We start from the raw sequence: 26,586 nt of genomic DNA on the forward strand, positions 1-26,586 counted from the left end.
TAGACCCATACGCTGCCCCATAAGGCTTTTTACATGGGTTCTGGGGATCAAACTCGGGTCCTCACGCTTGTCCACCAAGCTAAGCCATCTCTCCAGCACACCCCTTTCCTTTTAATCACAATTGAATATTTTCCCCTATTGCGACCTTCCTGGATGAGAGGGAAATGGGTTTTGTGGATTCTCAAATATCTTGTGCTTCCAACCTCTCGCCCGGTATCTTTCCTATTTCTGGTAAATGTGAGTACTTTGCCGGGCAGAAAAGCAATTGCCTTGGCATTTTCCGACCGCCAGAGGCTACCAGAAGCTCCCAATCAACTCCTTCTCGCGGCTTTTCGCACCGCCGAGCGGTAGGGGGCAGTAGAGCCCCAGGCCTAGGGTCGGCTTCCGCCGCGGGCCGCTCCCGACGCGCCGGTCTCCGCGAGGACGTTGGGGGCGGGGCCGTGCTGTGCGCGGTGACTGGTGGCGGCCCCGGCGGCAGCTGCCGGCGTAATAGCGCGGTCGACGGCTTAGAGAAGTTCCGTAGAGGCGGCGGTGGCGCCGACGACGCGTTGGGCAGCGGGAGCGGGCCCGGAACTTGGCGCTCAGCATGCCAACCGTGGAGGAGCTGTACCGCAACTACGGCATCCTCGCCGATGCCACGGAGCAAGTGGGCCAGGTGGGTCCCCGCGGCCTGCAGGGCCCGCCGCTCGGGGCTGGGCTCCCGCCGCACTGGGCCGCGTCGCCGGGCGCGCACTCGGGGCGGGAACGCGGCCTCGGCCTGCTCGGGAGCGCGCGGCCCCGCACCGCGGCGGCCAGTCGCACAGCGTTTCCCGGGCTGTAATGAAATGGAAAGTTTTCCTCAAGAGAGCAGAATTGTCGGTTCTGGAGACAGAATTCGTGAGTGATCTAGGAAGAGTAGGATTCTGGGCTTGTGCAAAGCACGGGCGAGGCCCGGTTGCCTGGACTTGGGAGGAACTCGCGGCGGCGGTGGCGTTCGTTCCCTGCGCGTTTGGGCTCCCGTTGCGCACCCAGCTGTGGCGGGCGTTGGAGGCGCGGTGGCGGCTTCGAGCTCTCCCCGGCGACTGGTGATGCGCGAGGAAAGGACACGCGTTTTGTGTTGTTTCTCAATGGAAGAATTTTTTGAAGAAAGTCGTGGGGAACGAGCGACGGAGAGAGGGAAGATGCAGCCCCAAATAGAATGTTCTAGGAAGTGCTCTCCGCTCTCTTTGCCCCAGGCACAGTTTTCTTAACGCTGTTGACTTCTCCATCCAAGCCTTGTTTGTGTTGACGTTGAATTGGTAAGATTATGTGCGTGTTCTTTAGGGAAAAGAACCCAGCCTGGCCTGGGGGTTTTAGAAATCCACGGTGATGACTATGTGCACATCCCACATCATAGGAAGAGAAACGTCCTTGAGCTGATGGAGGAGTCCCTTCCGGTCCCTTAGGATGTGTGCAATTCAAATAGAACGTTCCTAAGTTAGGGGGAAGTGGGGGATCGGGTTATAGCTTAACTTAATATTGTGAATGTATCAACTTCAAGTATCAGTGGTTTTTCTTCCCTATGTCCCGTGTCTGTGGGGACTTTATTGTCGGAAATGTGTAGGTTCGCCTTCCCAGATGTACGTGTACACGCTGTTAGGCCAGTTGAAAAGCAGGATTTTTCTGTTTTGTCGAAGACAAAGTGGAAACTGTGATAATTAGTCATAGAGGAATTCGTCGTTCCTAAGAAAAATGATAGGGCAGCAGACTTTTGTTGGTATTTGTGACTGAGGTAGGGAGGAGTGTAGCTGATTATTCTACCAAAGCTTAATTTTGTCATACATCAACAAGAGAAGCTATGGCTGGAACCTAGGATAGGAATTCGATGCTGGCTTGTAGATGGTGCTTTCTTAAAGAGATAGATTGGGAATTTTCCAGGGAAAACTTTGAGACAGTTCTTCCTGCTGTCTCATCCCTTACCCTGATTTTTGTTGAGGTAGGAAAAGTATATTTTGACAGCCACCTACATAGAGGACCTAATGGGCAGATGAAAAGCAAGCTCAGTTTGTATGGGAAGGGGCAAATATGTCTTTCTGAAATGCCTGCAACCACATATGATTAAGTCCCCCCCCCCCAGATTTTGGAATACTATATACTGTACAGGTTGATCATCCCCAGTCGAAACTCCAGACTGCTCCTAAATGTACAATTGTCAGACTCCAGTGTGTCCTGGTGTGAGAAGTGAGAGTTGCACAGATCCCGTGTCATTTAAAACTTTTGAGTTTCACTCCTTTTGAGTATGTGTGTGTGTGTAGATATTCATGTGTGTTTGTGTGCCTGTGTGCCTGCATGCACATGATGGCAAAGGTTGCTGTGAGGATGCTAGGAATCCAACTCCCCTCTTGAAGAATAGCCAGTGTTATTACCACTGAGCCATCTCTGGGGCCGAGATCCTTTTTGAACTTCCTTGTCACTGTTTCAGTATTAATAGTACTTCATGTTTGCATTTTATTTCATGTATGGATTTTTCTTATTCCTTTACTAAATTATAAAGTTGCAGGGATACATGTTAAATCCTTGCACTGTACCTTGTCTTCTAGAAAATATTAAAGTTGAAGAAGTATATACAAAGAAGGAATATGCAAAACCTTTTACAAGGTCTATCTCTGATAAATGAAGAAGAGAGATTTATTTCATAGACAGGTGAGAGCCTGTACTTCCAATATGCAATTGCAGGTGATAAATTCTAAATGAATTGTCAATTCCTCAGTCTTCCAGTTCCATGTTTCACTGTCCCTGCCTTCCCCACTAGGACTCTGCTCCTTCATGTCCTCTCCTCTGGCCCTTCTTACTGCACTCTGCCCACAGCCTCCAAAGAGCCACGAGAGCAATATGTGACTCACCCTTATTTCATATTTTAACTTAATTTTAAGATGTAAACACTTAACTCAGTCTGGTGGAATACTCCTGTATTCCTAGCACTCTGGAGCAGGAGAGAGAAAACCCTCTAGGCAAGCCTAGGCTGTATAACAAATTCTGGGCCAGCCTGAACTACATAATGGTATTCTTTAAAAACTTATTATCTGGTCTGGAGAGCTGTGCTGTCAGATATCACTTGATATCAAGCCTGATGACCTGAGTGCAATCCCTAGTACCTACATGGTGGAAGGAGAGAGCAAACTATCTCAGGTTTTCTCTTGACCTTCATAAGCTACCTTGGCAGGTGTGTCAGACAGCTGTTAAGATGCCGTGTAATCCCAAAGCTCTGATTTGTCCTATGCTGGCACATTGTTCGTGAGGTGAAGGAGGACTTGATATGCTGACCTGTATTTTGTGAAATACTATTCTTTTAGTACTTCATTTTGTATGATTAAACTACAACAAAGGACCAAGTTCAAATTCCTGAAAAATATATGAAAATATTAGCAACTTAATAGTATCAAATGCAAACTATTGAATAAACGAAGAAAGCAGTAATATATAGTTTAGCTGAAACATTTTTTCTTTCAGGGTTCTGTTGTATTTGAGGTTATATTGTGCTGCCAAACATGGAACCCAGTGCCTGTTGTGTGCCAAGCAAGGGTGGCACCACTGAGCTGCACCCCAGCTCGTTCATTTTTCTTACGCTTAAAATACATATTTGTTAAAATCCTGTCCTTACCTGATCACTGACCACTTAGTGCATGGTGCCTGTGTTTTGACACGATCACTGCTGCAGCTTATTTTGTTAGTGCATAGTAATTAGACACATTGCTTCATCATGACATTCTCATATATGTATATAAACATACATATATGTATTTTGATCATACCCTGTTCTAACTCTCTTTCTATTGACCCCTTCTTTTACCCAGCTAGTCCTTCCGCTTTCGTATTTGAATTTGTTGTTGTTCATGGCCCAGTGAGTTTCATCTGGATTACACAAGAGCATAGATGAGGGGTTATTTACAGGAGCATCAGTAGTATACCAGTGCCTTCACCACTGAAGAAAACGTTTTCCCTCCCTTCAGCAACCAGTAAATACTTGTAGATCCTCAGGGAGAAGTGAGGCCTCCTGAGTCCCTTCCCACTCTATGGCAAGATGTTGATGGGCCTAGTCTTGTGCAGGATGCACATTACAGAATGCATTACAGAATGCTTCAACACTCACTCCATCTTCTACCTTCCTTTCTCTGATGTTCCCTGAGCCTTAAGGGAGATAACATATTTCCCATTTATAGCTGAGTATTCACCAGTCACTTATTCTCAGTACTTTTACCACTTAGAATCTCTACTGTTGCTATTCTCTACTGCAAACAGAAGCTTCTCTGAGCAATGCTGACAGCAACACTAACGTATGGTTTAAGTATAATTACTTAGACATTTGATGGATATGTGTCCATTTAGCAAAAGAACAGCTGTAGTTTTCCCACTTTCCCCCACTTTTCCCCCCCCCTATCCCTGTGATCTTCCCAGCCACAGACTTCTGACCGTGTTTACCAGCTGTGAATTTCTTCTTATAGAGTGAGCCACAATTGCAGTCAGAAAACAGCTGGTTAAATATATAACAGACTCAGCACTCCAGTAGGGATATCGTGCCTGGAATGTCAGAGTTCACAGCTGAGTAAGACTTGATGACCAGTCTCCGGCTACAGCTTGAAGAGTATACCTTCAGGCACTCAGAGCTGGCCAGCAGGAAGGAGGCTTCCAGCTTATTTTGAGCCTGATTCTCTATGTCCTGCAACCAAAACAGGTGGTATCATCAGCAGTAAGGTCTTACCACCTAGTTTTGGTGAACAGCCAACCGCAGTGGCAATTAACCTGTTTTGTTTGGGGAAACTTACAGGCCTCCCTGACCAAGAATGCATAGGGAAAGAGCCCCCTTCTGGCACGTGGGGTTTTATTTAATAACCTATACCTTCTGGAAGAGTGCCCAGAGGGCACCTGTTCCAGTTGTTATTCTTAAAATAGCTTACCAGTTTTCATACATCCTTGATTTTGGCTGAACTTCCCCCAGATGTCTCCTCCTCACTATCTCTGTGCCCCACTCCCTGCTTAAATCTTTCCACCCACAGTATGCCCGTGTTTTACGTACGCCCATCATACACAGTTTTCTTAGTAGAGTACATTGATGAAAATGGTTTGAATTGGGCCTTATATTTTTCATGATGGGATACCTTTAAAGAATTTAGAGTAGTGTTTTATTAATTATTTTAAAACATACCAAAACATGGTTTTAGAAATGCATCCAAGTATTTAGGGCTGGTGAAGTGGTTTCAGGGGCTAAAAACACTTGTCACTCCATCCCTCATAGACTGTAGGTAACTGTCTCTAATGAGTCCTCTTTACCTGACTCCACCCCCACCCCCACCCTGGCATAGGGAAGATTTACTGTGAGCAGGGCTTTTTAATTTTGACAAGATAGTGTGTTTCTCCAAGAGACATATATATATATATATATATATATATATATATATATATAATGGATTTTTTCTTTTTTAAAATTTTTATTAATTATAGTTTATTTACTTTTGTATCCCTCCTGTACCTCCCTCCCTACCTCCCTACTCCCCTCCCAATCCCACCCTCCCTCTTCCCCACCCGTGTCCCTTCCCCAGTCCACTGAAAAGGGAGGTCCTTCTCCCCTTCCCTGTGACCCTAGTCTATCAGTTCTCATCAGGAGTGGCTGCATTGTCTTCTTCTGTGGCCTGGTAAGGCTGTTCCTCCCTCAGGGGGAGGTGATCAAAGAGCAGGCCAATCAGTTCTTGCATAGACAATCCCTGTCCCCATTACTATGGAGGCCACTTGAATACTGAACTGCCATAGGCTACCTCTAAAGCTTTAAGTTTGAGTTAGATTTGTATTGCTCTGCCAAAAAAAAAAAAAGTCAAAACTGTTCTACCAGACTTTTTAATCTGCAGATGAGCTCAGACAAACCACAGGAAGGTAAATTGGTAGGAGTCAGCTTTAATTTTTTCACATTTACATTGAAAACTGTATAGTTTATTTCCAAGTAAAAACTGAAGAGTGATATCATTGAAGAGTGACATCATGACTGCATCTCATGAAGAAGCTATGGTCTGTTCATTAGAGGCTGACCTTCTGTTTCACATGTCCATAATTTCAGTCTGCCTTATTTGTTCATTCAACACAGTATTATCCACAAAAAGTGTTAACATAAAAGTGTAGTGGTGAGTAATTAGTTACTTTTTCCTTCTGGTATGAATACAGCATTCAGTGCATCCCCTGGCAGAGTGGCCACTACTATGTCTACATTGTGTGTTATTCTTAGTGAAGTTATATTCATATATCCATAAGAAAGCTTACTCTGTATTTCTTGCTGTAGTTGCCTACATGATCAGTGCCATTTAGTGAAAGAACCAGTGTGGAGGTAGGCCCTATGAGGAGGACTGGGCACTTGTTGAGACTTTACACTGTCTGAGAGAACTTAAAGAGTTTTTATTTGGGGCTGGAGAGGTGGCTCAGAGGTTAAGAGCACTGTGTGCTCTTCCAGAGGTTCTGAGTTCAGTTCCCAGCAACCACACGGTGGTTCCCAAACGTCTGTAATAAAATCTGGTGCCCTGTTCTGCACATACACATTCAGGCAGAACATTCTATACATAATAAATCTTTTTTTTTTTTTAAAGAATTTTTATTAGAAACAAATGAGCTTTGGGAATAGTCTCATGTGCAGTGTTAGAATTGGTCTTAATCTAAATTGTCTGGCTATACAAATTGTTGCTGCTTTCTCATTCTAAAATAGATGAAATTAAACTTTCTTAAATTATTTGATTTCAGAAATGTGTTCCTTTCACTTTCCTCAAGATACTAATTAGAATCAGGTCCTTGTGGATGGGAGGCAGAGTGAGACCAGATCTTGCTAACTCATGCTGTCTTAAATTTGCCACCGTCTGGCCTCAGCCTCCTGAATGCTTATATTACAGGCGTGTATCACTGTGCCTCATCACAGGTATCTTTTTTAAGTAAATGTAACACAACCTTGAGAATTCTATAGTATTTCCATTTTTAAAGCATGGCACAGTCACAAGGCCTGGTGATATCTATAATGAAAGGATGTTGGAACATTCTCAACTTACTTGCTTTTTTCCATGTAAAATTGGGGTTATAGTTCTCTCCTTCCTGATTGATAAATAAAATGGAATGGGCAGTAGGGAATAGAAAAGTAGGGTAAAGCATGAAAGTAGTGTTTGTAAACGTTTGAAGCATTGGTGCATGTGTGTTGAGTCTTCCTTTAGTTTCTAGTCTTCACTATTGTTTCTTCTTTCTTCCAGCATAAAGATGCCTACCAAGTGATACTGGATGGAGTGAAAGGCGGCACAAAGGAGAAGCGATTAGCAGCTCAGTTTATTCCAAAATTCTTTAAGCATTTTCCAGAACTGGCTGATTCTGCTATCAATGCACAGTTGGACCTCTGTGAGGATGAAGATGTGTCGGTAAGTTTATGATTGACTCTTCAGCAGCTTTCTATTATTTCTGTGTAAAAACAACATGATCAAAGTAGCAATCATATCTATCATAGTATGGTCACGTTGTATCAGTCCAGAGTATGGTCTACAACTGAGAAAACATTAACTTTATTTATGAAAAATGCATGCAATAACAATTTTTTTAATTTTCATTATCCTCTGCTAAAAATGGAAAGTGGTTTACATCTTTTCTTAGATTGTTCATATTTCATGTGAAATTAGATTATTAGTGCAGTTTTTGTACTTTCAGATGTATAATATGTGCCGTTAAAATATAATAGTTGGTCACTGTAATACTTGTAACTGATAACCAGATTAAGATTAGGTCCTTTTCCAATGCAGTAGAATTAACCATTGGCATTTCTAGTTACTGGTGCAGGCTACTAAAATTTTTTTCAGCTATTATCTCTTAACTTTGCAATTGAAACCAGTGAATGAATCACAAGTTTGCTAGATATAAACTCCATCATTTTTAATATAAGAGGTAGTAAGGGGAATCTTTTTAATTCTTATTTAAGTAGTAAACACAGGTTCTAAAATAATTCCTAGTTAAGGCTCTGTCGTGGATGATGCTCTAAAAGAACAGTATATTAATGTGCCCAAAAGTCATAAACCAGCAGTTGCATATGAGTCACATACAAACATGTTTGTAATCCCTCATTTCTCTCCTCCAGTCCAGTACTTAATATCCCTTTCAGGTTCATGTGTCTTATTTATTCCATGAAAGCTGACTGGTAAGTTGAGCCAGTAGTACATATCTGTAGTCGCAGCTACTCAGGAGACAGAGATAGGAGGATCACTTGAGCCAAGAAGGTTATGGCCAGTCTTGGCAACATTGTAATACTATATCTCAGAAGCAAAACTGTTATAGATCTCATCTTTGTGGCAGGAAGGATAGCTCAGCAATTAAAAACACTTGTTATTCCTCTAAAGGACCTGTCCCAGCACCCTCCCCAGCTCACAGTGGCCTCTTCTGTCCTGTGCTTTCTGGGCACCAGCACATGGGTAGTGCACACACATACACACAGAGCCATAAATAAAAGTCTTTAAACAATAAAGTCATTTTTACGGCTGGTGAGGTGGTTGAGCAAGTAATGATACTTTCCACATAAGTCTTCACAACCTGAGTTCCACTCTCAGGACCTATGTAAAGGTGGAACAAAGGATCCAGCTTCACAGCGTTGTCTTGTGATCTCACATGTCCGTTGTGCCATGTGTACCTTCCTCCCCCACCATTCACACACATACACACTAATTAAAATACCTTATAGTGTACAGTTCATGTGCTCCTTAATAAGGCTTCTTCTTGGTTTTAGTTGTCTTAAAAGCTGCATTTGTCATTGTTTTTTATGATGATGCCATTTGAGTTTTTGTTTGAAATCATGCCTAGATACGACGCCAGGCAATTAAAGAGCTGCCTCAATTTGCCACAGGAGAAAATCTTCCAAGAGTAGCTGATATACTGACCCAGCTTCTGCAGACAGGTGAGGCGTTCTTTTGTTACCTTTTAATCTGAATATTCTCTCTGGAACACTGGCTGTTCATGGCTTGTTTTGCTTGGGAGGTGGACATGCAAGTCCTGCCTTTCACTTAGTATTGTGAAACTCACTCACTTCTGAGTCTGTGGTACTTGTTTTGTTTTTAATTCTATTTCTAAAGGCATAATGGTGAGCCTCTCTTCAGAATTGTAACACGTCATTTCACCTGTTTCCTATAGTGAAACATTTGTACTGTCTTAATGTATGGTTTTGTAGGCACAGCCAGTGATGTTCTCTGTCCTTGTAAGGGATCAATATGTCCCCTGAGAGTCATGCTTAGGTATAGGTCTCTTGGTAAAACTGTTGAATCGTAACTTAATGGAACAGATGGTATTTTAAATTTATTCTTTATTCATCATACTACTGTTTTTCTCCCCAGATGACTCTGCAGAATTTAATTTGGTGAACAATGCTCTGTTAAGTATATTTAAGATGGATGCAAAAGGTAAAGCCAGTTTTTCTGAATCATGCTCAAAGTCACAGGAAACCAGGGAGCTTGGGCTTCATACAGAGGTCTCACTCTGTATGATGAGTGATGACTGTTCTGAAAACGGGCCTCCCAACTTAGGTGTTTATGACTTTCCAATAGAAACAATTTTAAGACAAACAAAAACAGTTCAGTTTTCCCCTTAAAATGTGTTGAAAAGTTCCTTTTGCAACTTTAAAGAAAGTCTTACAAAATATCTGGATTTTGTTAGAGGGTAAAAAGGGTCAGTCATGCTCATGCTAATGCCCTAGGAGCAAAGCATGTGGCCTTTTTGGGTTGGCCTATACACATTTCAGGCTGACTTTAGCCAAAAGTGATGGGACTCATTGTTTCTTCACTCATGTGAACAATGAGGAAGTGAATGTAAACATTCACACTATGCCATTGCTTTTTACAGGAACGTTAGGTGGCTTATTTAGCCAGATTCTTCAAGGAGAAGACATCGTCAGAGAACGAGCAATTAAATTCCTGTCCACAAAACTCAAGGCACTCCCAGAAGAAGTGCTGACTAAGGAAGTAGAGGAGCTTGTCCTCACAGAGTCCAAAAAGGTCTGTTGCTGTCATGGGGAGATGCACAGAGTCAGCAGGGCTGGTGTGGTCTGTGCCTGAGTGGCATAGCCCACTGCACAAGTTCTTGCCCTGACCACTCTTCACTTTCCTTAATGACCCATACTGATTTAAAGGGTGTAATCATGTTGAGATCCTTTGTAGTGTTATCCTAATTGCTCTGAACTCATCTTTATCGTCTTAAGATGCTTAAAGTATTCTGGAGCATTTCAAAGTGAAATAGAATAATGAAATAATAAATAGAGTAAATTTTTTGTTGTTGCCTGTAAAACCTATCAACAGTATAAAAGCATCTGTATTAGCTGTATTCTTACTTTGTTCTGTGGCAAAAATAACAAAAGCAATTTGAGGAAAAAAAGTTGTTTTGGCCCACAGTTGCAGCAAGTTTGTCATCTGTCATGGTGGCAGAAGCTTGAGGCAACTGATGACATTGCATCCACAGTCAGGAAATAGGGAAATAAATGCTTGTACTTAGCTGGTTGACTCCTTTTTATCCAGTCCCACACCTCAGTCTATGGGATGGTGCCACCTGCATCAATTAACCTACTCTACATAAGCCTTCACAGGTATGCCTGGAGGGTAGCCTCATCTATCAGCCTTCCCAGGAGTGCCCAGGGGCTAACCTCATATATTAGCCTTCGCAGGCGTGCCCAGGGGCTTGTCTCCTAGGTTATTAACCATCACACCATGCTTATTTGTCTGCTCTGAGCATGTAACATAGTTAGAAAAGCTAAAATTGCCAAGGGGTGCCAAAATTGATCTTCCCGCTTTTAAATTGCAAAATTAGGGAAATAATTTTCTTTTAAGGAAAATGTGGCCTTTTCTGTCATGACACAGCTCACTGAAAGAAGTAGCTGTCCTACCAAGAAGGTGAGAGTGTTCTCACATACCGTGTCCTCTAGTCAGTGAACAGAATTGTGGCACCCACTGCTACAGAGCCTTACAATGAGAATGTCACATGTGATGTCCTACAGACAGTTGTCATATGATGTGAGCAAGGCAACTTAGGTGTAGGGAGCTACTGGCTTAACTGCCACAGAATTTCTGTCATTTCTGTCATTCTCCACTTCTCCAAGAGCCTTTTTATGAATTTTTATTACTCATTTTGTGAAATTTTAATCTGTAGATACACTGTAAATCTGTTGAGTCCTGTGTATTAGCTGTACCTTATATGTCAATAAAAAGCAAAATTTTCTCAATAATTTGATTTCCTTAGAGAATACAGCTTTTCTGTTCTCTGAACTTAACAGAGGTATTAGTATGTAACTGAAATAGTGCTACTGTCAATATTGAGCTCTTCCTCCCATTGAACTGATAAATGCTGTTTTTCTCAATTGTCCTTTTCCAGGTCCTGGAAGATGTGACTGGTGAAGAATTTGTTCTGTTCATGAAGATACTGTCTGGGTTAAAAAGCTTACAGACAGTGAGTGGAAGACAGCAGCTGGTAGAGCTGGTGGCTGAACAGGCTGATCTGGAACAGACCTTCAGCCCCTCAGACCCGGACTGTGTGGACAGGCTCCTGCAGTGCACGCGGCAGGCTGTGCCTCTCTTTTCCGTGAGTTTTGTTCCACGTAGCTGACACTTGGGTCACTCTTAACTGTCTATATTCTCTTGAACACTCAGAACTTCCATAAAAGCATTCTTAGCATAGTGGGGCGAATAGAAAGCAGAATGGCATTGTAAAAATCCAAAGCATCAAGAAATTTCTCTAAGGACTTGCTTAGAAACCTTTTAAAATTTGTGAGAACTTGTATTCTGTCTCTGGCTTTGTTTCCTGTGCATGAGTTTTCTAAGACGTGTATGCCTTAGTTTGAAAAACTTAAGGGGTATGTTCTTGTTGGGAAATATGCAGTGTGCAAATCCAGCACTAAATTTCCACTAAATTTAACTTTGAGAGTCAAAAAAGATAACTAAGCTCTATTAATGCCCCAGGGTGACCTTGCAAGGAAGGCCACAGAATGTTGGAATACTTAATTCATGCTTTTGAATGTCAGTCTGCAATTATCTTGGTGAGGCGGGGGAGACTTTTTTGTGACTTGTTTTTTGCATTGTTTTTACAGAAAAATGTTCATTCTACAAGGTTTGTGACATACTTCTGTGAACAGGTTCTCCCTAATCTCAGTACCCTGACTACCCCAGTGGAGGGTCTCGACATACAGTTGGAGGTAAGAGAGCATTCCTGCTTTTCAGCACCAAAGAAATCCCATATTTCAGGAGAAATATGAGTTGCTGATTTAGATCTGATATTGAGGGTGGGAGGGATTAAGATGTTTGGCGATGGCTGGCCATTAATCGCCTAGGCAAGAATTGCAAAGGAGTGTATTATGAATTCCATTATAGCTGCTGTGGTGGAACAGCATTGCCTATAGCTGTCATTGTATAGAATTTATACCTTTAAAGCCTAAATATTTTTAAATAAGGTACTTAATTCATGACCATTTACCATGCAAGTTTAAACTAGATTGGGCTGGTAGGATGGCTCCAGCAGGAAAATATGTCTGCCACCAAGCTTGATGACCTAAGTTTGGTCCCCAGAGCCCATATGGTGGAAGGAGAGAACTCTCTCTTGCAAAATGTCCTATGACCTCCATGTGTACACGCACATGGCCATATACACAAACTTACAAGTTCAAACATAAACTACTTTTAACACCACATACCCTTTCCGTCTGTCCTCTAGCCAAGTGAGTACTCTCCTGCTTTGGATCTCAGCCATAGCAGGCTGACTGCTGGTATCTGTCATGTTTCATATGGTGTTTACTGTAGCCCTCCTCAAGCGTTTGACTTGACTCAGTCTTGTATCACACCATGTAGCACAGAACCAGGCTCTGTTAACAGCTCAATGGTAGTGAATGGACTGAAACCTGGAAATGCACGTGACATTTTCTTCAGCTACCTCCAGAACAGGGAATGTGGGTTTAAAGGTTATACTGCACAGTAGTTTGCATCAGATGTCCTAGACTAAGATGGTCAGTCTGAGATTGGATAAAGCAGGATGAACAATCCAGATAATATCAGTTACTTATTTTTTTAGATAGTAACTAGAGTCTAACTTCAATAGCAAGAAACCTACCTTTATTTGAGTGACTGGTTGCAGATTCTGAGTTGTCCTTGGTGGGTTAATGTATTTATTATTTTACAGTGCACCTAACTCTAGTAGAGCCTATAGTAGAGTCATTTGTACCCTTTTTCCTTCCTTCTCACAGATGTACTGGAAATTAGGGTACCTGGATTTGCTCAGATATGTACCCTACGACTTTTCTAAAGTATACAGAATTATTCTCATTTCATAGCCCTTATTTAAAAATAGTAATAATGGTAAATTTGTGTGTTTTAGGTATTAAAATTGTTGGCAGAGATGAGTTCATTTTGTGGTGACATGGAAAAACTAGAAACAAATTTAAGAAAACTATTTGATAAGTTATTGGTAAGAACTTTCTTCTTTCTTTGTGGCGTGGTCAGTATATAGCCTTAAAGATAATTTATTAATATTTATTTAATATTTATTAACAACTTGTGGATGGTGAGAACTAGCTTGAAATTTGCCTTGAATACTAATGCTAGTGAGTGCTGAGCCCTCATGTTTCCTTCTTTGTAAGGGAGTCTCTTTATATCTTGGCATTTCCAAGCTGCTAGTGCTTTGCATAAAGATCACCCAGGACTTAGAGACCAGGTCATCCCCTTACTCCCAAATTAAAGTATTATATCTGTGAAAAAGAAAGCATCACTAGCTCTTCTGATTGTGTTGAATAGTCTAAACAGTGTAGTTGGCATTGGAAAGGCCATTTGTTCCAGGCTACTAACCAGGTAGCTGCCTAAGGCCAAGTAGCTTTAGCAACTAGGAAATAGTCTGTCATTTAAGTAGCAATTGTGGGGAAAATAGGCCATCTGATAAAAATCATTATCAGCATCACTGAATGACTCCTGTTTGATGTGAGCAGTTACATAAATGGCCAGAGATAAGCCTTAGGGCCTTGGCATATATAGAGTCATTTAACATCTGCTGCTTCCAGATTTGCAGTATCTATTGCAGTGTTGTAAGGCTGACATTGAATGCCTTTGTCACTTTTATTATAAAGAGCAAGAACTTGAAATAATATGGACTTTAGAAAATACTTTTTTAATTCATTAAGAATGTAGTCTTGAAGCCAGGCACAGTGGCACACACTTGTAGTTCCAGCACTCAGGGAGACAGAGGCAGGAGGATCTCTGTGAGATCGAGGCTACCTTGATCTACAAAGCAAGTCCAGGACAGCCACAGCTACAACAGAGAAACCCTATCTCAAAAAAAAGAAAAAAAAAAAATATATATATATATATATATAGAGAGAGAGAGAGAGAGAGTGTGTGTGTGTGTGTGTGTTTTGGTGTACATTGAATCTTCTCTCTGAACTTTAGTGCCTAATGTTAGCTATTTCCTCTTTCAATCTTAAGTGGCAGCAGCTGTAACATAGGTTAATAAATGGCTGATGTGCCAGGGCATTGGTCCAATAGGTCCTAGCTCAATTTCTAGCCTTTTTTTAGTGTTTTATGTCTTAAAACCATAGTAGGATTACATCCATATCTTTTTATAAGGAGAGTTTTTAGAACATCTGCAAACATCTGCTGTCTCCTCTCTTAGGAATATATGCCTCTCCCTCCAGAAGAAGCAGAAAATGGAGAGAATGCTGGTAATGAGGAGCCCAAGCTGCAGTTCAGTTATGTGGAGTGCTTATTGTACAGTTTTCACCAGTTGGGCCGAAAACTTCCAGATTTCTTAACAGCCAAACTGAATGCAGAAAAGCTCAAAGATTTCAAAATTAGGTAATATAAGACAGAAGTGGCTCAATCCTTGGCAAAGATGAAAAATCTTCAAGTTCCCTAGGTTTTTATTTTGTTTTATAACAACTAATTCTGCCCGCTCTTCCTTATATAGGATGAGAACTTATAAGACACATGTTTGTAAACATTTCACAGATGTGACATTACAGGTCCCTGGTGAGACTTGAACTTGAAAACAAGTGAACTCTGCTTCTTTTCACCTGCCCTATGACCGTGGACAAGGTTCTCAACCACTTAATTCCTCATGTTTTCCTCATCTGTTAAGTTTGAATGACAATAGGGCTATGAATAAGCTTATACAATGCCCAGCATCTTGTAGGTATTGAGTACCTACATCCACGGTTGTTGATAATATTCATCAGGCTTGGTACAGGAGCAGTGCTGGACAAGTTAGTGGTTCATTTTCTTAAGGGTTCTTGGTACAGAATCATTCCATGAACAAATCCATATCTTAAGTTTTGTAGTGCCACACTGTCACCTCCTATTCCCTCTGGGAATTGTTAATATTTGATCAATCGGGCAACATGGCCTACAGACTTTGTGGTGTCAGCCACTTAGGAAGCTGAGGTAGAAAAGTCATTCAGGCTCATTAGAGGCCAGCCTGGACAGCATAACAAGAATTCATCTCAGCAGCAAATGTTTGATGAAGTACTTGGTTGGAAACTAACAACATAAGAAAGTACCCTTTTGTTGTTGTTGTTTGTTCGTGTTGCCATTTTCTGCACTGTGCATTGCTTTGCCACAGTAGAAGCTTATTTAAGAAGAAAATTGAAATGATAAATTACTGATTAAATACTTTGTCATTTAGGTTGCAGTACTTTGCACGGGGCCTTCAGGTTTATATCAGACAACTTCGCTTGGCTCTCCAGGGTAAAACAGGCGAGGCCTTAAAAACAGAGGAGGTAAGAATGCTGACTGATGACATGGAAGTTGTCAGTCCCATGACTGACTCTGTGGGTCTTTGCTGGGGTTTGGTTCTCCCTGATCTTCATAATAAAAGCAGGCTTTATCCCACTCCTAATAAAATCGTTCCAGTTTTCATTACAACTTCCTGTAGTTTATGCTGATTTTCTTTAAGACAGTTCTCATTAACTCTATGCCCTGTGTTTTTTGGATAAATTGCAGGATATCTTGTTCTAACTTGTCAAAGAAGTATGGTTGATTTCCTTAGGTTAGAGAAATAGGAAAACACATTCTCTATAGATTTAAACATCTACCTAGAAATTTTCTACCTAGACATGTGAATTTGGTTGCATGTGGAATGGTATGTACACACAAATTACTGAATTTTAATTTTGTGTTCTTTTTACAGAACAAAATAAAAGTTGTTGCATTGAAAATAACAAACAATATCAATGTTTTAATCAAGGTAAGTCCTTTTTTCCCAACCTGCCAGCCAGCTAGAGACATATATTTTCCATATGGCTACAATGGGAAGATGTCATTTCCTTCCTATTATTTGCTCTTTTGAAGCTTTATAGCTCTTTGTAGTACTAAATGATACTTCAAGAGATAACCTGAAATTAAAAGGTTGAAAAAGCTGAGAGAGCCCTGCAAAGCAGTCATCAGATAGAAGTAGACTTAGAAATTTCAGTAGCTTAAAGTTTGGGGGAGGGGAGTTTGTTTGTTTGAAAGGACACTCAATGTTTTTTCTTTTAATGATTTTTTTTTTATTTTATGTGCATTGCTGTTTTGCCCTCATGTGTGTCTGTGTGAGGGTGTCAAAGTCCCTGGATCTAGAGTTAGAAACAGTGTGAGCTGCCATGTAGGTGCTGGGAATTGAACTTGGGCGCAGGAAGAGCAGCCAGCACTTTTAACCAGTGAGCCATCTCTGTAGCCCCAGTTATGGTGAACTTAATGGTATTGGGCCTTTTTGAATAGTCTGTGAAACCCTGCATTGCCTATTGTAATAATGGGCAGGTGCTATGTAGCACATGAAATGTTTTTCTGTGCATTTTTTGTAAACTTAAATTTATAATACACTCAGTTTTGTGTGCTACAGGCTAATGGTACCTTGCCTTTAAGTTATAATTACTCTCTTGTTCTTTTTTTCTAAATACCTACTAGTGTATTTATAACACCCAGAGCATAAAGCCTGGCAGTGAGGATAAGTGTGCCTTCAGCAAATGTAGCAAGAATGCTATGGAGAAAGTGCTTTATATATAAAAGAGGAGGAAAACATTGCAGAGACAACAATAGTATCGTGAGACATGGAGGATGAGTGTCATATTGCCTAGATACAAAGTGAAAAGGCATTCAAAGCAGAAGTCAAGGAGTATGTGTTGCACTGTGTGTGGTGCTTTGTAATTCTACCATGAAGAGGTAGAGGCACCACAGGTTCAAGACAGGCCTGATCAACAAAGTGAAACCACCCTGCCTCAAAAAACTACTTAACTAACAACTTCTAATGAAAGCTTTATAATATATATCTACTATAGTTTATTACCTGGGTTAGATGAGCACCTGTGTAAAAAGCCAGATAAAGTGGTGCACACCTATAATACCATACTGGGAAGGCAGAGATGGGGATCCCTGAAACTCATTGGCCAACCAGTCTAATAGATTTGCTGAGCCTCGGGTTTGGTGAAAGACCTGGTCTAAAAACTAAAGTGAAAGAATACTCGGGAAGACACGTGGCTCTGACCTCCACACACAAGACATGTGCACAAGCGCACAAACTAATGTTTTCCTTAAGTTAAAGCACCGTAATGACTCCCTTGTGCAAGAGGAAAGCTTTCTTGTTGGTAAATACTGATGTCACATCCTAAAATGTGGGGCTATTTAAAAAAAATAGTTTAGGTTTATATCACACTCAAAATTATGTTAGTGGAGGTAATCGGCGTGTCCTTTACAACAGAATTGTTTCTGGTTTCTTAAGCAGCTTTCTTGGGGTTTCTGTCAGCACAAGATATAGAAGCTTTTCTGCCTAACACATTTTCTTTTTCAATGCTAAGGATTGAACTCACTGCCTTGCACAAACCCAACCTAATATTTGTCTTCCTGCCTCCTACTTCACCCACTACTCCTTGACATCAACACATTAGAAGTCTTGGCTGATTCTGATTTTTGTCTCTCCAGGATCTCTTCCACATTCCTCCTTCTTATAAGAGCACAGTAACATTGTCCTGGAAACCTGTACAGAAAGTTGAGATTGGGTAAGAAATGGATTTTAGAGAGATTCAGGAGTTAGCAAATCCTGAATTCAGTTGCTACTTTTAATTTTACGAGAGCGAATGTTGTTAGTTAAATGATTCTGAAACTGTTAAAATATGGTTGCTACAAAGAGGTACCAAGTTATTCTGGAGCTTTACAAAACAGGGTGATACAACCCTGGACTGTAGGTTTGCATTCTTGTCACATTTCTAGACTTTGTTGGCAGCTTTGTACAGTGAGGGCTGCATATGTCTTTGAAACCACATATTTCAAGTAAGTTAAAGCTTTGTAAATGCCTTTTGGAAATTTCTGTATAATCCCAACAGTTACATGATGGTATCTAACTTTGTCTACCTATTTTCTGATGTAACTGTCTTCTTTCACAGATCTTTTACAACTCAAAGGCTTAAGTTAGAACTGTGTTGTAGCTTTTGGCATAATACAGTACCTTTTAATTGTTGATTTTCCCATTGTTACAGGCAAAAGAGAACCAGTGAAGATACAAGTTCAGGTTCACCACCCAAGAAGTCTCCAGGAGGACCAAAAAGGGATGCCAGGCAGATTTATAATCCTCCTAGTGGGAAGTACAGCAGCAATTTGGGCAACTTTAATTATGGTGAGCGTTTTCGTTTGGGTACAAGCAGTCAAGAGATTAGGTAGAAAGTGGTACATGCTTTTAATTGTGAATTATATACACTATCATAGTTCTTTGTTAGGTGTTTTTTCTGAGTTAGCCTGGAAAAGAGGACCATTGGGAAAAAATTGTATCTCATTTCTCTGTAACTTTTGTGGGCCCGTTGAATGAGGCATGCAATACCTAAGCACTTGAAAAAGAAAATAGGCCTGCTGTTTGAGGAGGAACCAGCAAAAACAGGAAGTTGTCATGAACCGTTATGTACACTTTCCATGAAAGGAAAGACATAGCTCTGGCAGATGTGGTGTGGAGGGTCTCTGGCACTTATCAACCTACTGCTGAAAATACTCAGGTTTTCTGTGGCTAGTTGAAAGAGAGCAGTCATAGAAATGGAGTCAGATGGTTGAGCATTGTGTACCTGGGAAGATAGTATTATTCAGTCTTCCTTTGCCCAAAGTACAGTCTTTCTGTCACTGCTTCCACTCCCCCTTAGCTAGCAGAACTTTGTTCCCACCTGTCTATTCTCTCTGAAGGCTCTAGAATCAGTAATGAAGTCTGTCTCTTACTGTTTTTTTTCCCACATGAATCTTTTTTTTTTTTTTTTTTCTTAAAGGAATGGTCAGTGTGGTGCATAATAGCACATGCCTATAATCCCAGCACTGAGGAGGGTGAGGCAGGAAGATTACAAGCTCAAGGCAAGCTTGGGCTGAGTAACAAGATCCTGTGTGCAGAGGAATGAGAATGGGCAGAAATAGCCCACCCAACCCCTTTTCTTGCTTAGGAAAAGCTTCATAATGGCAACCACAATTCTGGAGAGGCAGAGGCAGGAGGATCAGGAGAAATTCAAGGCCACCTTCCTCTGTTTAGCAGGTTTGAGGTCAGTCTAGGCTACTTGAGACCCTGTCTCAATGATAGCAATAGCAAGCAAACATGAATGTGGTTGATCTTGATTGCTAATTGCAGTTAATTCTAAAATAAGTACATTTTCTAAGTACATAAGTTTTCTAAGTCCATTCTGAGCCGTGTTTTACTTTATACTCTAGATTGCTGTTTCTAAGGTAAGATGATCATAAGATAAAGTAAATTCTTCTTACACTGACTGAATTCCTCTGACGTTTTAACAGTGGTCAAATTCCTGTTGACCTGCAGGTTGGAGAAAGCCAGTTTTAGACTGAGAAGTGAACCCTTTTACATAAATGAACTTTTACAGACTTCTTTAGGGAAGGCATTGAATCAGTCTACTTATCTAACTGCCTCTTTGTTACCTGAATTATAGGGATAGCAGGGCTCTTATGAGCTTCAGAAAAGAATGTTTTTTGTGAGCATTTTGTAAATGGAAAGAAGTCTTATTGTTTTAGTACATCGAATATTATCTTCTGATAATTTTTTACTTAATATGGCAACAGTACCAATCTAAATATCAATGGTTAGATGCTGTGAGGATATAACATGAATGAAAGTAACCATGAGCTTTTGCATAGCACATAAAGGAATGTATTTCTTTTCACTTGGTAGTGAAACTCATAGTAATTACTATGAGCTTCCACGAAGATTTTGCCTCAGAACTCACTGCCTGATAGAAGGTGAAGAACAAATGCAGAAAATGTCTCTTATGCCAGTAAACTAGATATTATATATTATATATATTATAATATTATATATAATAGAAATAGAGATATATTTATTAAAAATAGGAAACGGGGGAAACAGGTATGCTGGTACACCACTTTAATCGCAGCACTTGGGAGGCAGGAACGGGCAGATCTCTTAAGTTCAAAGCCAGCCTGGTCTACATAGCAAGTTCTAGAAGAGCCAGAGCTATATAATAAAGAGACCCTGTCTCCAAAAAAAGTCATGGTTTGAGCTACTTCGAAATCTTCATTGTGATTAAGAGACAAAGTATGCAAAGCAGATAAAGCTCCTTTGGTATAGGAATTAAGGAGAAATTCTCTTAATATTGAGCATAGCTGGGTTCTTATGTTCTCATTATGACAGTTTAAAAGGCTTTCTTAGCTTCATGTTTCCCATTCAGTTGAAACTGAAATTTTGTTGTCTGGAATCCTTGGAGAAGCTAGAAGTACATTTAGTGCATCTTGCATACCCAGAAAGCAATAATTAAGAGGAAAATTTAAAGGTTAATTTTTAATAGTCTATTGGTGCATAGCTAATTCTGTCCATTAGCTTACTAAGTGTGCTGATACTTAAAATTGTTTTTGTAGACTGGGAGTCTAGTTCAGTAATACAGAAGTCCTAGTCTCTTGTGTCTGAGAGGTAGGCAGTGGGACATGGAGGAAGAATAAATCATGTCATGAACCTTAAATATAAACCTAACAAGTACAATTATCCTAACATTGTCACTTTGAAACAGCTTTACTAATAAGAAGCATTTAATCAAACGGCTGTGAAGTATCTGGCACTTTGCTGTTGACCTCTCTGTACTTGTTGCCCTGTTTGATGGACAGAGTGAATTTGAAGACAGTGGAAGAATACCACTTTAGCTTTTCTAAAGCCCACTATTTTCAGAACTACTGTCTGTATTCTTCTATTTGCTGAACTGTGAAGTCCTGAGCAAGACCTAAACCATTGTTCGCTTTTTCGTAGAGCAGAGAGGAGCCTTCAGGGGAAGTAGAGGTGGCCGAGGTTGGGGAACACGAGGAAATCGTAGTCGAGGAAGACTCTACTGAGCGTAACATCACATTCTTCAGCATTGTCATGAGCTTAATATTCTTAAATCTACTACTCATTGGATTGCCGGGGATGTCCCTTTAAAAGGACTGCTGCCTTCAGCTGAAAAAGTAATGTTCTTTCTACCTTTGTATGTATGATCTACTTTTGTAAAAGACCATGGTTGTGTTTAAGGTAAAAACCACAGCAATATTTTTGGATGCTTTGTCTGCAACCTTGACTTGTTTTCACAGTATCCTCATTATCCAGACTTCATCTTGTGAATCTTGCTTTTACAAATCTTGATAATTTGTTATTGGGAACTGAGTCTAATGGAAAATTCAGTCTAGCTCTTCATCTGGTAAAGATCATCACGTTTAAAAGGTTACTTGTTTTTTCCCCAATTTGTTACAGTTTTTTGCCCAATACATGGAGAAGAGTAAGAATCAGTCTTAACCTTTTGCTTTCATTGATTTCTAATGAAGCTGCTAGGAAGTGTTGTAGCATTCCTACCAAGGCTCAAAAAAAAAACACCAGCTTCTTACAGTGTACAAGTGAAGTGAGGGTTTTAGAAGGAAGTAATTGCTCAGCATTGTGTCCTTCACTCTTCTCCATATTTTGGGATATAGCTTTTGAACACAGGGTCTTACTATTTGAATAAGAGTACGTGTGCATAACATGCATACAGACATAAAGCATGTGTTGGAACAAATCAATATTGTAAATTCCAGAAATGGGTCGTCTCACACAGTGATTGTCCCTTTGAGGCTGAATCCATGGTATCTTGGTATCTAGGTTTTTGCTCCAATAGGAAGGAAATTGAGTCATTCGTACTTATATGATTATTGTTTAAAACTAAAAGCAAACAAAGGCTGTTTTTTAGAGGCAAATTTAAAGACCCTTTTTGGTGAAATATAGTCACATCTGGTGTACATACAGGTTCCAACAAAATGTGATAGTATAATTTAGGATTGGAGACTTAATAACCAGGGCTACCCAGGAAAGACTTGATAACATAGTACCCATAAGAGTTGCCCACTCAACTCTTTTTTATTTTAAGTTTGCTTTGCCACTTTCAAAATTAACTTCTCAGGTTACTAATCAGATTATTGTGTAAATTAGCCAATAGTCTTTAGATTAAAACAACAGATGGGAGGTTTGTGGAGTGTCTCATGATGGGCATTTTTAGTAGCCCAGACCCTTTGTTCTCTATTTGAATGTTTCACATATTTTTTTGTTCCACAGTTAATCTTCCTTCTCCCAAGTTTGCTATTCAAATAAGATATTCTGATGGCATTTCTAGTAGTTGTTGTTTTGTTTTGTGGGGTTTTTTTTGTTTTTGTTTTTGTTTTGAGATTTTGATTCCTACACAGGTGTCTTCATTACCATCACTTCTACACTGGGAAAAAAGCAAACCCCTTTGTAAGAATCACTGTACATATTTATGGTGAAAATATTTCTAAAAAGTCTAGAATGATACAAGTGAGCACAAGAAGTTGGTCAGCTTGACTATGGAGTGCTGGCAATAATCTCTGAACATTCCACAAGACTGAGCTGAACCTAGGCTCCCTTGGAATCTGAACAGACATAGGAACATGGGATTGCCCGTTGAAAACTGACCATCTAGTATGGACCTCAGAGATAAATCGTCCATGGCCTAAAGCCATTTCAAGTACAAAAACGAATTGGACTGTAGCAATATAAATTTGAACACAATGTAATTTTTCCCTTCTCTTGTCTGGGTGTATTTGTAACCTCAGCAGAAGTAACCTGACCTCATGTCTAATGCAAAGCTCACGGCATTCGCCCCTCATCCCTTTGCTTCCCTTCCCTTGCCTAGGCAATAGTGCAAAACTTAGTATTCTTTTTGCTTCAGAAATTTGAATGAAAATCTTCATGCCATGAATCTGCAAGACACCTGTTTATCCCCTTGTTTAAATGTAAATGTTCCCTTATGCTTTTGAAATAAATTTCCTTTTGTAATTTTGTTTTGTGTTAATTTTGTTAATGTGTTATGATCATAACTTAGGATTCTTGATTTTTGGATATTAGCATTTATTGGTTGCTTCTCATGGCAAACTGTATTAAATCTTAAATGCAAAGATGAAAAAAGTGCTCTGTTGTGAAGGTCACTCAATTCAGTCTTGCAAGTCATCTGTTTCGATATATTCTTATAAGTAAATACAAAAGATTGAGCATCAGTAGAGCTGAAGTATGTTGTTCATGCATATAATCCCATCAGGGTGCTGAGGAAGGAGGATCACAAGTTCTTCTGTAGGCAGCATAGTGAGACTCTCCCAAGGTTTGAGATAGAAGAAAATACCCACCTGATTCAGTGACACATACCTGTAATCCCAGCAAGCAGGAGCCTAAGCCTCACAAGCTTGAGGCAAACCTGGGCTAAAATGATCTATTAGAAATAAACTCAGGCAGCAAGATGGCTCAGCAGATAAAGGAGTGTGCTGTTCAGTTCAATCCCACCACATCCATATAATGGAAAAAGAACCAACTCTTGAAAGTTGTCCTATGACCTCCACACAAACGCAGCTAAACTGAATAAAAAAAAAATTTAATAAAAACCTATATCAAATTCTTACCAAATAATCATGAAATGTGTCCCAACTTTGAGGCTGTGCAAAGTACAATACTGCTCTTGCAGAGAACCCCAGTTTAATTCTCAGCATCCACATTAGGAACTTATGCCTATAACTCTGGCTCCAGGAGACCCAACACATATGCCTCTAGAGCAGGCACCTACATTCATGTGCACTTACCCACATGCAGAGATGTGTTACACAATTTAAAAATTAAACCTTTAAAGTGACATGACTACCTAGACATAGAAACTCAGGAGCAATATTTTTTTTTTCATGGTTTAGATATGAAAAGTCCCTCAAAGGCTCATGTGTTAAAGGCTTGGTCTCCAGTACAGTATTCAGGGGTGGGCTTTGGAGAAGTGATTGAATCATGAGGGCATAGGCTAATACATGGCTTTAGTCAACCAAATGAACATGGAAGGTAGAGAAAATTACAAGTCTGTCTTATCCCTAGGCTCTTTGTATCTTCATTTGCTTAGCCCTCTATCACGTGTTCTGCTTTAATATCCTCTGCCTCACCACTATCCAACAGTGAGCTGAAATTAGAATAAGTCCTCCCTTTAAAGTGCTTTTTACTACAGTGAAGAGAAGAAAATAGCATTTAGGTTGGGATTTATAATTGTTTTAACTCACTTCAAAGGGAAAGCTACTTTTGGGAGGAATTGAAAAACCCAGCCAAAAACTAAATGTGGATACTGAAGATGAAAGAATATTAGCATAAAACATTCCTCGCCCTTTTAGCTGCTAATAGTCTAGATTAAGTGAGCAAAGAATTTTAGGACAGACTTAGATGGCCATGGTCAACCCCGCTTTTTCTAATCCTGCTTGTACTTGAGAACAAATGAAGAATGCACTGACCTAAGTATAGGACAGAAACTTGGACCTTATTGCAAAACCTGCATTATGTCCTTGTTCTAGAGTTCTGCGTGTTTGCTCAATCATACCAGTTACCCTCAGAACATAAAACCAAGAGTGCTTTGGGGATCTTGCAGATGTAGTATAACATAGGACATTCCCATCTGCCCTGGAGGAAAAGTTTGATTGGCTCTTAATACGTTTGCTGCCTACCTGTATGATATTTATTTTTCCTAGTTTTACTGTGTATTTTGTCTCACTAGGCCTTAAGAACCTTTGCAGAAATTACTTGAGTTTTATGCTCAAAATGTAGAAAATGCTTTCATGAAGTAGTATGGTATGTCATTAGTGCTACATTCAGTGGCAAGAAATGGAAAAAAGGACACAAGGAAAGGCTAGAAAGGGTTAATTCTCTCTTTTGGAGATACCTGCAGCAGGAATGGGCTTCATACCCAAACATCCTTGTAAACAGAATATATACAACTTTCATCTATATTTTAAGAAGACTGATTTAAAAGAATCCACTAGACTATAGAAGAAACATGTAGCTATGTCACTCCTGAAATTCTGTTATTTGGCCAAAGGTATTTTGCAAATGTCATTACAGTCATAAGCTAATTTGAAAGGAGTAGATGATTCACTTGGATAACCTTATATAAATACTTTGCATAGAGAAGGAAGTCAAGAGTTTTAAGCAAAGGATTCATTCTCTTGGCAGCCTTTCCATGTGGAGAGGGATACATAGCTAGAAACAGTGGATGTTTTGTATTAATGGACAGTCAGAAATGACTGTTTTGAGACTAGAAAACCCAACCAGGCCAAGCCACACTTGGGTTCCATGGAAACTGAAATAATGGTTAAACTGTGGTCGTTAATTACACAACAGAAAACCATGGAGAGCTCTCAAGGTTTTGGAGAAAACCTTGTCTCAAAGGACAGGGATTATGATCCTAGGAAAAACAAGTGGATGAACCGTTGAATTTGTAGATGCTGATTCTGTGCCTCCTTTCCAGCAGTTAAATGCCAGAGAAATTGCTGATAGCTTAAATATTAGCGCTTCTATTCAACCATTCATCCTAGGGTTTTGCAGCCAGGTAGGTGTGAAAAACATTTATTAAATGATGGGCTAGAGATACATAGCTAATTAGTAATGTGTTTGGCCAGCATAAGCAAGGCCCTGGCCTCACTCCCTAGCATTGTAAAGAAAAAAATTAGATGATGTTACTTTCATAGTTTTATTTGCAATAGATGACTATACCTAAAAAGATACTGGAAAAAAAATGGGATTTCATCATTTGTCACTACTTTAAAATTCAGTTACACTCCTTACTGTCTATATTTAAATTCAGTATGACCCACAAGAATCCCATACAACTTGGTAACAGCATTACCTTTACCACACTTTGAACCAAGCCATTTTTTACCTGCTTGTTGCTCTCTCCTCTACACATACACTCTTATTACACTCTCACTGTCTATACTTTAATTAACTTGTCAACATCATGGCTTGCTTTTCAGAGGTCATATTTCTGTGCCCAGGCTCCACTACTGTACAAAAGTATGGTGTATATGTGTTTATGTGTGAGAATGCATGCCATGAGGATCCCCTAGAGCTGGAGTTACAGTGATGAGCCTAACACTGGTCCCCTGGAAGAGCAGGAAGTGCTGTTCAGCCCTGAGCCATCTCTCCAGCCCCAAGTTACACCTTTTTAATTTAAAAAAAAAAAAAAAAAAAAAATGTTCATCAGTACTCTAAGAAGAGCTACCCTGGGAACTGGGCCTGGTGATTCATACCTATAATACCAGTATCTGGAGGTTCACAAAGGAGAACTTAAACGCCTGCGTA

General features: G+C 40.1%; 1 protein-coding gene across 2 annotated transcripts; it reads left to right on the forward strand.

Annotated features, from left to right (window-relative positions):
* Positions 1-435: 435 nt before the first annotated feature.
* On the forward strand, positions 436-23,271 carry Api5 (apoptosis inhibitor 5). 2 transcript variants are annotated; one of them, XM_021627302.2, is made up of 14 exons: positions 436-655; positions 7,230-7,391; positions 8,815-8,908; positions 9,342-9,407; positions 9,847-9,998; positions 11,365-11,571; positions 12,077-12,181; positions 13,354-13,443; positions 14,638-14,819; positions 15,646-15,739; positions 16,150-16,206; positions 17,916-17,992; positions 18,470-18,606; positions 21,226-23,271. In XM_021627302.2, the coding sequence occupies exons 1-14, from the start codon at positions 587-589 to the stop codon at positions 21,306-21,308; spliced, it is 1,575 nt and encodes a 524-aa protein (XP_021482977.1). In that variant the 5' UTR covers positions 436-586; the 3' UTR covers positions 21,309-23,271. The 2 variants fall into 2 exon arrangements, with proteins under 2 accessions (XP_021482977.1, XP_021482984.1); XM_021627309.2 differs by having other exon boundaries at positions 21,231-23,271.
* Positions 23,272-26,586: the final 3,315 nt, after the last annotated feature.

This window comes from Meriones unguiculatus, chromosome 18 (assembly GCF_030254825.1).
Source record: "Meriones unguiculatus strain TT.TT164.6M chromosome 18, Bangor_MerUng_6.1, whole genome shotgun sequence".
NCBI classification, from domain to species: domain Eukaryota; kingdom Metazoa; phylum Chordata; class Mammalia; order Rodentia; family Muridae; genus Meriones; species Meriones unguiculatus.